Consider the following 14119-nt stretch of genomic DNA (forward strand, 5'->3'; position numbering starts at 1 on the left):
TGGGGGGGGGGGGGGGGGTAGAAATCCGGGCCTAGCTGGGCACTGTTGGCGTTGCTGTTTCCACTTTCTGCCTTGATGTTGGTGGCGTTATGCAATCGTTGTGAAACGAAACTTGGCAGATGAGGTAGGCCTACTTATATGTGTCCTGAATATTCATTACAAATTTTAGATAGTTCCAACGCTTCCTTCCATTTAGGCAAAAAGGGTATTCCCAAAGTTATACTTTAAGGTCATAGTTTAAATGTCACACGGGATAGCCTATGGTCAGCTAATATAATAATATAATCGGACTTACGTAAAAGAAAGGAGAAATTCCCATGATCTATAAATATTATCACGTGATGTAAGTGTGGTTGTTTCGTCACAAAATAGTGAAGACGTTTTGGTACAGGTCAAGTCACAACTTGTTCGTTACGGCAATTTATGTCTTAATTCTGTGTGTCATGGAAACTGTAAATTTATAAATAAAATTCAAATCAAACATATTTTCACTTGTTAACGACGCCATTTGGACTATTTGCTTTAAAATTGCTAGTTTCGAAATATTTTACTGGAACGTTAAGAACTATCCAAGGGAAGATTACTCTCACAGTATAAACAACAATGGAGACTTCGGCAAGCAAATTTACTTTTATGGCTTTAAAAAATAAGAAATTCACTTCGATCGAAGGGAAAGACAATCAAGACAACCTTCTAAAATGGTGAGATTTTGGTCGTGACTCCTTGAACGACTTTGTAAATATTCTTACTCAATAAATTGCGACATTTTCTTCTTCTTCTCTTTTTCTGATTTGTGCTAATAGGTAGCCTAGAGGACTTGTTTCGCAAATTCCTCGGAATATCAAGTTTTGACAACTTTTAGAAATTAAAAATTCGGTTAAAAGAAGTTCTGATAGTCTTAGACAGAACTTGTGTTGTCCAAAATTTGATTTCAAAACTGTTCTCTGTAAAACTAAATTTATAGTGTGTGCTCATGTTTATCAAAGCAAAGTTATTCTAAGACTAACAGTGCCCTTTTGTATTTTGAAGCAATCTGTAAATTTGATAAATGAATGTATGATAATTTGATGCCTTGGTCTGCGTTTACATTTTGATACCAAGCCATTTGAATTTTTTTTTAAGGTGACGAGTTCTGCAGTCGGTTTATGCCATGTAATAAAGTGAACTCTTATTTGATTGTAACGTTATTATTTTTTTATTTTTTAGGTCCATGAAAGGCCGAATTAAAGCAGAGATGTTTTGTTTTGACCAGGTTTTCCAGGCATATGAAAAAGACCAGTTTGTCAAGGTTTGTTCTCATATTGTTATTTCTAATCAATCAAAGAGTGTCAGATGGGACCTGGTTCTTGATAACAGCGGTTAACCTAGGGCAGTGGCCTGTGTATGGGGGAGCCCGGGATTGGTCCCTACACTCTCAATTTTTGTTTTAATTTTTCATAGTGAAAGAATGGCCTATGGCCCCCTGGGAACATTAACTTTTCAGGAAATTTCTATCTTTCAATTTCGGAAATGATCTATGAATTCAAAAAGTAAACATTTTCTTTTTCATAGTTGGAATGTATGTTGAAGTTTTTCAAGTTTTTTTTCTCCTTTCATTTTAGGATTTTTTCACAGACAGTAATGTGTACAACAATCTTAGTATTTTGACCGATAGTGGACGATGGTCAACTGTAGGTAGGTATAAGCTTATTTCAAAGGTAACCTACCTCTTAGGATGACCAAAAATTTTAAACTTGCTCAAAATGAGTCTTCAGTGGAGCTTGTGTCAAAACTATATGACAGAATCTATAATCCAATAAATCCATAAAACCATGTGGTTATCTATTAAACTAGGTAATTTCGAGGTTCAGAATGGGTGCATTCAGAGGCGTATTAGACTAGCAGACTTGATAAGCTAGTCTAATATTCCTTGGAGTGCACCTATTGTTCACGTCGCTGGAAAGGGCAGCCAGGTGATTGGTCAAACAAAGGTTAACAGAATGAAAAGTCAATAAGGACAGTGTTAGACCTTACTGTAGTGGTTACGTACAAAGCTAATAAAGCTAATAAACGAAAGTAATAAAAGACGAACTGAAGTAAGGTCTAATTTTAATATGCCGAAGGCCGACAGAATTCAAAATGGCGAGGCAAGGAATAGAAGGAACCAATCAAATGCCACCTTGTCACATTCAAATTCTTTATCTTTCAGGCATTCCATTATCAGCTGTTACTGTGGAAACAGTGCCATGCTCTGTACTGTCCATGACACTATTTGATCGTCTCCATGACAACAATATAGTTAGGGAATCTGGTGCTATCTGTAAATGTCTGGATGAATTTTATGAAGATTTTACCATTTCTGATGAGCTGAGAAAGGTATTTGTTATTTTTTTTCAAATCCATTTTAATGGCAGTCAGTTATAGCAGAATCCGAAAATTTGAATAAATGGTAAGGGTTTGTCTAATACCCAAAGAAGGGCTAATTGTATATAAACGACAAAAAAAATACCAATATCATCTCATTCATCGATGAGTTCAAAATGCCATGTTATGATTTCATGCCATTTGTGTAGCAGAGTGGTTGATTACTAGATTTCCAAAAGTGAAATAATGACTAAGGTTTGTCTAAAACTGAAAAAAGGACCAATCTTATAAAACTGACAGAAGCAAAAACTGGCTAAAAATCTCCCCAATTTTGCTTATGTATTGTTGCAGTGTGAATTATAAATGTTATGAGTTATTGCCCTTGACTTTAAAATGTTATATCTTGTTTCTACCTGACTTAAAATGAGTTATTGCCCTTGACTGTCAGATGTTATATCTTGTTTCTGAATAACTTAATATGAGTTACTGCCCTTGATTTTCAGATGTTGTTACAAGAAGACAGTGATCATTATGATACCTATTCTGAGTCAGACCGAGAACAGTTTTTATTTTGTTTGTTTAAACACGTCTGTCTGGGAGGACAGGTGTGCCAATACGAAGATGATATCAAGCCTTATTTGGACATGACAAAAGACATCTATAAAGATTTAATCAGGTAAGCTTATAGCCAATTTATTACAAATTGATTATATTTATTTATTTTTTTTTTTTCTCCTTTTTTGAAATCTAACAAGTTTTCTACCACAGTACTGTTCTGAAGACATTATTATCAACCAGCAGTGTAAGGTGCAATCTTAGGTTCTTTGTTTTTTTTCAGTGTACAGAAAAACAGCGAGACTAAAGTATTGAATATCATCTCCAGTGTATTTAAAGTAACTGCAGGGGTAAGTACAGCCTGAAAGCTTTGGCAGATATGATATACAGATGATGCGATAGCGTCAAATCTGGCCCTGCACGTTCCTCGGATGTGAAATTCGACTGGGACAGCGTCAAATCTTGCCTTACTCGTTAAGTTAAGCCTAGCCTACCTCTGGACAGTATTTTGGTACTGTGTGGGGTATAGGGACACTGTAGAATCACTGTAGTAATTTTTTTACATATTTCTACCGTGTTTCACTGTAACAGGAATTAGGATCAAAGTAATAAATCTTAATATGGTGTTACCTCAGATTATCTTCCAATTTTTTTTTTCTGACTCAAGTTGGATGACACCTGCCTATTCGATATCATCCATCTGAACTATTTTTTGTTATTTTTTTATGGTTGAGAGTAACAGAAATATCACGAAAGAGAAATTTAAAAAGCTTTTATATTTAGATTAACATAGTAACAATAATGATAATAAAAATATGAAAAAATTGCACATCATACTGAAGTCAATAAAACACCATAAATTTTGCCAAAGTATTGTCTTTTGATCCAGGACATAGGTTTAAATCCCTTTTGATTTCTGATTTTTTAATCCCTGACCATTGCACACTGCATGGCGTGGTTTTGAAGATGTCAGAGAGTAGAGTAAAACAATTATTTATTTGCTTCATAAAATGCAGTCTGAAATGCTTCACGTAAGAGGGATATAGTCATTTAAAGAGTCCCTTTCTCAGCAGCTGAATCTCCATTCAAAATTGAAATCTGACTTATGGTTTGTTAACAATTAAAGTTTGTTATTGCCATAATGCACTCTGTCAACTGTTAAAGAAACTATTTAAACCACAGTATCCCTTGAATATAATGGAATGATAAAATGTGAAATATATTATAAAAAATCTTTTAAGGAATGGTGCCATTTAGTTAATAGGAATATCAATTAAGCTTAAGGAAGCTCACCCAGATAGATTTTCTATAGGGAAATTTTGTATTGTGACACTTAAAAAGTGAAAAATAATTGCATTTGCAATAGTGACCTCATAATCTTGTCTAGTTTTTCTGGAAGGACATGGTAATCAAAGCTATAAAATGTTAGAAAAACAAAAGCTAAAAAAGACCTCAAAATCTATCTGGAGGAATACCTTTAAATTGTTTTAAAATACTGTGATGTGTTTAAAATAGAAAAAATATCCTGTTGAATTTATTACAAATTGTACATAAGTTTGAAACAGGCTTAAAGGGACCGATGCGCCATCTTCAGGATTTGATTTGGGTCTTGAATATATGTACATAGTTTCAATATATCTCAGAGTATCTTAAATTGACGAGTCGTTATTTTAACATTCAAACGCAGATAATTCCGGACACACATGGACTAGAAGGATCAAATTTCGATGGTGAACTATTACTGATTGGCTTAGCTGAAAAATTCCAGTTTCTGTGACTAAGGTAGGATCGGTCAAAATGGCACATCTGTCCCTTTAATTCACCACCATTATGAAACAAGTGCCAAAATTTGAATATGATAGTAGCGTCAACTTGTGAAAGATGGTTTTCACAGTAAAATTAACAATTGGTGATCTTGATATCAGTTTACAATTACAGGGCCCTGTGACTTAAAAACTCTTTGATCCAACATGTGAAATCCTAAACATTTTGATCAAAATTATTTTGGTCCTAGAAACTTGGTTGGCATGGTAACAAAAATTTAGACATGAGTTTGCTGATGATTTTTGTGCCTCAGTTTAGAAATCTTTGGAAAACATTTTCTGAATTGGACTGTCCAAATTTTCCAACACGAGTTTGATTTGGTTTCTATGGCAATATTTTCTGTGGTTTGTAGCTCCGTCAGAACCTCACTGTCGTTTTCAATAGAGCGATTTAAATTCACGATGGCGTTTTCTGCATAAATTAACAACGAAGATACAACAAAACTGAATACTGTGGTAAGAAAAATCAGAGGAAAAATAAATTGCATATAGAATTTTTGGGTATCAGTAATTGTTGCATATAAGTCTTCTGAGCAGTTTTTGATACTGGTGGCCATTTTGATTTCTGATGTTTTGAATTTGAGCACACTTGTATGATTGACACACTTGTTTATTATCCAATCAGCAGTCTTGACACAGATCACATGATTTGAGCTCAGCTCTCTCCAACAATTTACATTGATTTCTTCGTCTTTATCGCATTCGATCACAGTTGCATTCAAATAGTCAAAAATCTCAGAATTTGTCGTAGAACATGTTTTGCATATTAGTAAGTAAATTCCCCAAATGGCGCCAAGGAAACTTAACAGGAAGAACAAAATTGCAATGATCCGTTTTCCCAAACAACACAAGCTAAAAATGGTGGCAAGTATGATCAAACAGCCTAGGTAACTAGGCGTAACTATGTGGTAACATGGTGCCTCCGTTAACCTTACAGTGTCCTTGATGTAATCTAACGAACTTTTACACCTCACCAACAAGGTCACCGAAATTATTATTTGCACGCAAGCGACACTGAGACTTAATACAGCTAGTATTTTGGGGATTCGTTCAAATTTTCGTTGTTGGTTGTGATAATAGTTTATCTTTGAATCACTTTGTTTTTCAATCTCCATCTCCATTGGTTGATTTAAATTCATTATGACATTTGATTGGTTGATTTGAATTCAAAATAGCACTTGATTGGTTAGTAATGTTACATTTGATTAGTTGGATTTGGTTTCACTGGTATTCAATAGTTTTCAAAATCATTTTCACTTTTTGTCGAAGTTTGATATTTTTACTACTAATAATTCTGGATCTTTGAAAGGTTTTCTGTTCAGTAATTGGTTAGAATTTTAGTCAGAATTGATTGGCTCCCATCTTTTGGTTGGTTAGAATTGATTGTAATCTATTGTCTGATTGGTCAATTCTTTCCGCCAATCCATTGACTTTTCTTATGGAATTATGACCGGCTTATTAACTCCTGATTAAGTTGAGTCTATTTCTTGTCTGGATCTGAAATGAAAAATTGAAACATTGGAAGTAATTTTTATTTAATTCAACCATGAGAGAAAGAAAGAAAGAACTATGTTTTACAAGGATAACAACTTAGGTTCACAGTTAAGGATCTTTCCTGCCAGCTGGTCCTTGGCCAAACTTTTTTGCATTGATTGATTTTTCCAGGATTATCCGTACCCATTTACAGCTGGGTCGACTTGAATGAAGATGATTCAAGATCATCGGACTATCACTCACCGATCGAAATCGGAACCCACAACCACCATGTGCTCAACGTGTCCAAGTAAAGCACCAACGTTCTTACTGAAATTTTTTTATTACATTGTTGAGCATGGCCTCATTCACTGAGCCACCGTGGCTCCTTATATTTAATACTGAAATGACTGGTGACTGTAGCATGTAGTTGTTATTTATACCTAGCATTAGGGTGCCTACCTTATGTTTACTACTGAAATGTTATATTATGATTGTTAACTATAGCGTGATGTTTTAAGTATAATTACTGAAACAAGTTATATATTATTTATATCTCTATTGATTTTCCTTCAGTTTTATTCCAGTTTATTTCTTTACTTACATGCTACATTTCCATTTAAACAGGCTAATCAGAGTGGCTAAGTGAGTGGTTCTCCGACCTTGAGTCCAGGGTTCAATTCTGGCAACTCTACTTACTTTAATGGGTGATGGTGGGGGCATCAGAGTGGCTTAATACTTAGTTCTGTTCAATCCTGGCAACTTTACTTACTTGTGTATGCCATAGTTCCATTTAAACAGAGGAATCAGAGTGGCCAAGTGAGTGGTTCTCCGGATGCAGGTTTCAATCCTGGCAAATTTACTTACTTGTATGCCGTAGTACATTCAAAGGGGAAGTCAGGATTGGTTGAAAAAGGACAAAACACCATTAAACAATTGCATGGATGAGACCGAAAATACAATCTTCTGAATGGTGTGTGTCACCAGCTAGAGTCTTGTCATGAGTTTCATCAAAGGGCTCTGTCACAAGAGGCCACAGTAGGTCGTTTCCATATGTCTATGTCGATAATCACTTGCTGATCATGCAATTAAAGGGAAATGAATCTGATTATTTAATGACTATGTGTTTTGCGGACCATAAAGCATCAGCGACAAATATCAAACTGGTTCGATATTATAAATCCTGTTGACAACGCGATAATCTTGTCGTAGAAACACAGGCACATGTGAGATTTTACTCAAGATTTGAGTAAGCGACATAAATCAGCGACCAAGACTGTTTGTGTGCCTGCACCATTAGCTATCTGTTACCATCTATGATAGTTGATTAATGCGATGCTAGGGAGAATTTGGAATGAATTATTGATATCCATTATTGATTAACTATTTGTGTTATACTTACTGTAATAATGCTCTAGAAGTTATTAATGTTAGACCATGCATTATTTATTACTTCATTATTCTAATATAATACAATACTTTAATTACAGTTGGCCATATTACAGAGTTTATATTGAAATATTTATACCATAGACGTAATGAAGCGTTGAACATGTTTTGTAATATGATATAGTCGTTCGGATGGGACAATAAACCGAGGCCCCTTGTGCTACAGACTGTGCAAGTTAAAGATCCCTATACAGTTGGAAATTGAAAAAGAGCAGGCTAATGCCGCTGTTCTGGCAAAATTTCCCCTCATTGCACTCTGCATGGTGTTGCCCGTCTTCATTAGCCCACATGGTGCAGAAAAGTAGGATGTAAAACTCCATTCATTTCATTTCATTTGTAATATGATAGCTCTCTACAAGTGCAGTGGCATATTTAGGTTGTAATTTTGGGTCGTGACTCAGCAATGAAATATATTTATCATTGAAATAACAGTCTGAAAATATTGATTTTTATTGTAACTGTTTATTATTCATGTTGAACATCAGCTGCGACTAACAGTCTTGTCATATTTTTTGAAATATTTATATTGATTTTGCTGTCATGGCAGCCCTCATGCTTTAGTCAGACATCACTTGCCAGGATCTTTCTTCTATAGGTCGAGATAATACATTCACATTTTTCAACCCGGTTTCCCCCTGTCAGTGATGCAGGTAAGAGGGGCTGACAAAAAAGCGTCTAGTCGTTTGGATGCGACAATAAATCGAGTCCCTGTGTGCTACAGGCTGTGCACGTTACATATACCTTGATATCATTGTAAAAGAGCAGGCTAATTCCACTGTCCTGGCAAAATTTCCCTCATTTTACCCTGCATGGCGTTGCCTGTCTTCATTACAAAAAAAAAAACCCAAAAAACTGTCTTGCCATGAGAAACAAAAACCAAAATATATGCAACCCTACCTTAGTTTTGGTTTAAAAGAGTCTTAATCCTTATTAAAGACCTCTTTATTTGTGAAGTCCTCTGCCCTTGCTTTTGTAATGTTAATTCCAAATCCAATTCACCCTTGTAGATACCATATACGGGTCCCCATAAGTTTTCAATGATTTAAGTTCTCTGCCTTTGCTTTCGTAATGCCAAGATCAAGTGAAGGTTTCACTTGTAGATACCATATGAGATTTCCTATTAGTTTTCAATGATTTAAGTTCTCTGCTTTTGCTTATGTAATACCAAGATCAAGTTAAGGTCAGACTTGTAGATACCATATGAGATTTCCTATTAGTTTTCAATGATTCAAATCCTGTGCCGATGCTTTTGTAATACCAATTCCAAGTTGAAGTCTCCCATGTAGATACCATATGAGGTCCAATTTAGTTTTCTATGATTTTGGTAATGAAAACTCCAAATCCTAGTCACCCTTGTATATTTTGTAATGCCAATTCCCTGACGCGACCAGCTTGGTAGACATTGAATCAATCTCTAATGAAGTGTGTAATAGAAATAACAGTGAATCATCAATAACCATACAAGTGGTGCCATCTTTAATCCTTCCTTCCTTCTGTACACTTGAATTTTATCAGCCTTGACACTATGGCAGCTTCTGTATTGATTGATACAAACACGGTCTCCTACTCTCTTTTTATTGCCTTGAGATTGATTTTTTCTCTTCTGGCTTCAGACCACAACTGTTTCTCTTTCTCTTTTGGTTTTGTTGGGAGCCACAGTGGCTCAATGAGTAAGACGCTTGTTCGCAGGGTTCAATCCCAGCATAGGTCGAGATTTGTCAACCCAGTTTCCCCCTGTCAGTGATGCAGGTATGAGGTGCAGACATGGAAAAAGTGTCAAGTCGTTAGGATGTATTTGTAGACTAAATAAATGCAGAGAATGTCAACTTATTTATCAAGTGGTTTGGACACTCATACCACCTTTGTTAGAGCCATATCAAATACATTGATAGCTATATTGGGATCGTACAAGGTTAATAGACAATTTAGATAACAGAATGCAATGTTTTCTTACAATCATTTTATCGAGAAATTCAATATCATTCCTTCAATTTGTTTTGATGTCTTTTTGTTTCCATTTGAGTAGCTTCAGTAAATTGTCACGCAAGCCAATCTCTGGAACTCTGTAGACCAATTATCAGGATTGTTCCTCAAAATAGATGGAATTGGTCTTAAAATAATGTCGGTTTATCGAACAACTAGCAAACACAAGCTGTATTTATTGTCTTAAAATAAACACAATGTAAAGGCCAGTTCATACAAAAATAATACCTCCTTTTGTACACCAATTTATCAATTTTTGTTAATGATGGGTTTCCTTTATATTTTATTGTCAAATTAAGCAAACAATTACTATTGCTATACTGATGAATTATCATGTATTCTTAATCATGTCATTTGTTAGAGCGATATCAAAAATAAGTCATTAAAGATGGGTTCCCTTATTTTTTTAGTGCCAAATTAAGCAAACTAGTTGATTTGGTGTTTTTAATGAACTATCATGTATTAATCATATCATTATGTTCTTGCATATAATTAAGAGTTTTAACCAGTCATAAATGTCCATGTATGTACAGTCTGGATAAACAAAATAAGACTTTTTGACCTTTCTCAATTGGTCACTCATTGGAATTCTCTTCTAATTTAGCTAATTATGAATTAATTATGGACATGTGAGACAAACTGATATTTTTCTAAGTCCTTAGAAAACTTCTACTTTCTATTCATATAAGTATTAGCATTTTCATTTTCATAAGTGAAAATAAGGGAACCCATCTTTAAATAACAAAACTAGGAATTGGGTATGTGCAAGCTTGTTGATTGGTCCGTTTGAAAATCAGGGAGGTCATGAATATTTATAATCATGGTCCCAAATACGAGGATTACCTGCTGAAGAGAAACTCGATAGAAATATATAGGTTGTAGTGTCAGACATGTTGAAGAGATTCATCTGGAGTGAGCCTTAAACCATTATGAATGACTGTATATAGATATTGATTATTCTTCTCTTCAATTTACTAGAGTCCAAATCAAGTTAATCTGTACTAACAACATGTTGACTGCTGAATGCATCAATTCATCAACATTGCTGCAACATTTTCATATTTTTATCAGCAGATAAACCTCATATTTGAGACAGATGTAATAAATATTCATATTATACGATCTTTCAAACAAGCCAATCAATATGTTTGCATGTAGTTTTTGAATGCAAGTGTATATAAGGGTCATGCCTACTGTATGGAATAAGTCATTCTGATTGGTTAAAATTCCCCACTTCACATAAATCTCTTTAGATAGAGTGAACCACATTCCCAACTATTTATTAATAATGAGGTGAGGTTTAAAGACAATGTCTTGAACCTTGCTGACAATAATAGAATAATGGGGAACTTTATTTGGATATAGTCAGAGCTGTATTTAAGCCATCCATATCACTTCTCAAAATCAAAATCTGATGTTTGGTCCATCTACAATTGAATACAAATTATCAACATTTGCTTGATAAGGGCCAATGTTTGAATACAATGTGCTGAATAAAGCTGACAAGAAATCAATGGGCTCTTTTTTCAGAATATAGTCAGACCTTTATTTAAGCCATCCAAATCACTTTTTAAAATGAAAATCTGATGTCTGGTCCATTTACAATTGAATGAAATTAACTTTGTCGGACATGCCGAATAATTTATAATAGATTTTTCATATTGTATATTTCAGACTGAGAAGGGTCAAGTTTATCCTGCAAGCGAAGAGCATGAACAAAACTTTTCATATTTAATTGTGGATCCTCTAAAACGTCATGTGACAGTGTTTTATCATAGATTTGGTGCTGCTGTATTCGATTCTTAGGAGTGCCAATTCAACCATCAATTTTCTACAGCATTATTACTCATCACAATTTGATATAGACTGAAACATTTGCCTCTATTCCAGCCTCTAATAGCTATCTTGACAGTTATTCAGCCTCTGATAGCTATCTTGATAGATATCCAGCCTTTAATAGCAATCTTGACAGTTATTCAGCCTTTGATAGCTATCTTGACAGTTATTCAGCCTATGATAGCCATCTAGACAGTTATTCAGCCTCTGATAGCCATCTTGACAGTTAATCAGCCTCTGATAGCCACCTTGACTGTTAATCAGCCTCTGATAGCTATCTTGACTGTTAATCAGCCTCTGATAGCTATCTTGACAGTTATTTAGCCTCTAATAGATATCTTGATAATTATTCAGCCTTTGATAGCTATCTTGACAGTTATGCAGCCTCTGATAGCTATCTTGACAGTTATTCAGAGGCTGATAGCTATCTTGACAGTTATTCAGCCTCTGATAGCCATCTTGACAGTTATATAGCCTCTGATAGCTATCTTGATAGATATCCAGCCTTTAATAGCTATCTTGACAGTTATTCAGCCTTTGATAGCTATCTTGACAGTTATTCAGCCTATGATAGCCATCTAGACAGTTATTCAGCCTCTGATAGCCATCTTGACAGTTAATCAGCCTCTGATAGCCACCTTGACTGTTAATCAGCCTCTGATAGCTATCTTGACTGTTAATCAGCCTCTGATAGCTATCTTGACAGTTATTTAGCCTCTGATAGATATCTTGATAATTATTCAGCCTTTGATAGCTATCTTGACAGTTATGCAGCCTCTGATAGCTATCTTGACATTTATTCAGTCTCTGATAGCTATCTTGACAGTTATTCAGCCTCTGATAGCTATCTTGAAAGTTATTCAGCCTCTGATAGCTATCTTGACAGTTATTAAGCCTCTGATAGCTATCTTGACAGTTATTGAGCCTCTGATAGCTATCTTGACAGTTATTCAGCGCTTGATAGCCATCTTGACAGTTATTCAGCCTCTGAAAGCCATCTTGACAGTTATTCAGCCTCTGAGAGCCATCTTGACAGTTATTCAGCCTCTGATAGCCATCTGGACAGTTAGTCAGCCTCTGATAGCCATCTGGACAGTTAGTCAGCCTCTGATAGCCATCTGGACAGTTAGTCAGTCTCTGATAGCCATCTGGACAGTTAGGCAGCCTCTGATAGCCATCTGGACAGTTAGTCAGCCTCTGATAGCCATCTGGACAGTTAGCCTCTGATAGCCATGTGGACAGTTAGTCAGCCAATGATAGCCATCTGGACAGTTAGTCAGCCAATGATAGCCATCTGGACAGTTAGTCAGCCTCTGATAGCCATCTGGACAGTTGATCAGCCTCTGATAGCCATCTGGACAGTTAGTCAGCCAATGATAGCCATCTGGACAGTTAGTCAGCCTCTGATAGCCATCTGGACAGTTAGTCAGCCTCTGATAGCCATCTGGACAGTTGGTCAGCCTCTGATAGCCATCTGGACAGTTAGTCAGCCTCTGATAGCCATCTGGACAGTTACTCGGCCTCTGATAGCCATCTGGACAGTTACTCGGCCTCTGATAGCCATCTGGACAGTTAGCCTCTGATAGCCATCTGGACAGTTACTCAGCCTCTGATAGCCATCTGGACAGTAAGACTCTCTGATAGCCATCTGGACAGATAGCCATCTGGACAGTTAGTCAGCCCCTGATAGCCATCTGGAAAGTTAGCCTCTGATAGCCATCTGGACAGTTAGTCAGCCTCTGATAACCATCTGGACAGTTACTCAGCCTCTGATAGCCGTCAGGACAGTTACTCAGCCTCTGATAGCCATCTGGACAGTTAGTCAGCCTCTGATAGCCATCTGGACAGTTACTCGGCCTCTGATAGCCATCTGGACAGTTACTCGGCCTCTGATAGCCATCTGGACAGTTACTCGGCCTCTGATAGCCATCTGGACAGTTAGCCTCTGATAGCCATCTGGACAGTTACTCAGCCTCTGATAGCCATCTGGACAGTAAGACTCTCTGATAGCCATCTGGACAGATAGCCATCTGGATAGTTAGTCAGCCCCTGATAGCCATCTGGAAAGTTAGCCTCTGATAGCCATCTGGACAGTTAGTCAGCCTCTGATAACCATCTGGACAGTTACTCAGCCTCTGATAGCCGTCAGGACAGTTACTCAGCCTCTGATAGCCATCTGGACAGTTAGCCTCTGATAGCCACCTGGACATTTAATCAGCCTCTGATAGCCATCTGAACAGTTAGTCAGCCTCTGATGGCCATCTGGACAGTTAGTTAGCCTCTGATAGCCACCTGGACAGTTAGCCTCTGATAGCCATCTGGACAGTTAGCCTCTCTGATAGCCATCTGGACAGTTAGTCAGCCTCTGATAGCCATCTGGACAGTTAGCCTCTCTGATAGCCATCTGGACAGTTAGCCTCTCTGATAGCCATCTGGAAAGTTAGCCTCTGATAGCCATCTGGACAGTTAGTCAGCTACTGATAGCCATCTGGAAAGTTAGCCATCTGGACAGATATCCTCTGATAGCCATCTGGAGAGATGGCCTCTGATAGCCATCTGGAGAGATAGCCTCTGATAGCCATCTGGACAGTAAGTCAGCCTCTGATAGCCATCTGAAAAGTTAGCCTCTGATAGCCATCTGGACAGTCAGTCAGCCT

At 36.6% G+C, this 14119-nt stretch overlaps 2 protein-coding genes across 2 annotated transcripts; one reads left to right on the plus strand and one right to left on the minus strand.

Moving 5' to 3' along the window:
• The first annotated feature begins 542 nt into the window (after window positions 1-542).
• Window positions 543-11984, plus strand: LOTGIDRAFT_229887 (hypothetical protein). The gene is made up of 7 exons (XM_009046013.1): window positions 543-701; window positions 1207-1288; window positions 1602-1674; window positions 2189-2355; window positions 2847-3019; window positions 3182-3248; window positions 11301-11984. The coding sequence occupies exons 1-7, from the start codon at window positions 604-606 to the stop codon at window positions 11430-11432; spliced, it is 792 nt and encodes a 263-aa protein (XP_009044261.1). The 5' UTR covers window positions 543-603; the 3' UTR covers window positions 11433-11984.
• A 668-nt stretch (window positions 11985-12652) lies between these two features.
• Window positions 12653-13476, minus strand: LOTGIDRAFT_155975 (hypothetical protein; the record flags this gene model as incomplete). The annotated part of the gene is made up of 2 exons (XM_009046014.1): window positions 12653-13039; window positions 13315-13476. The coding sequence occupies 2 exons, from the start codon at window positions 13474-13476 to the stop codon at window positions 12653-12655; spliced, it is 549 nt and encodes a 182-aa protein (XP_009044262.1).
• Window positions 13477-14119: the final 643 nt, after the last annotated feature.

Source organism: Lottia gigantea, assembly GCF_000327385.1.
Source record: "Lottia gigantea unplaced genomic scaffold LOTGIsca_10, whole genome shotgun sequence".
NCBI lineage: Eukaryota > Metazoa > Mollusca > Gastropoda > Lottiidae > Lottia > Lottia gigantea.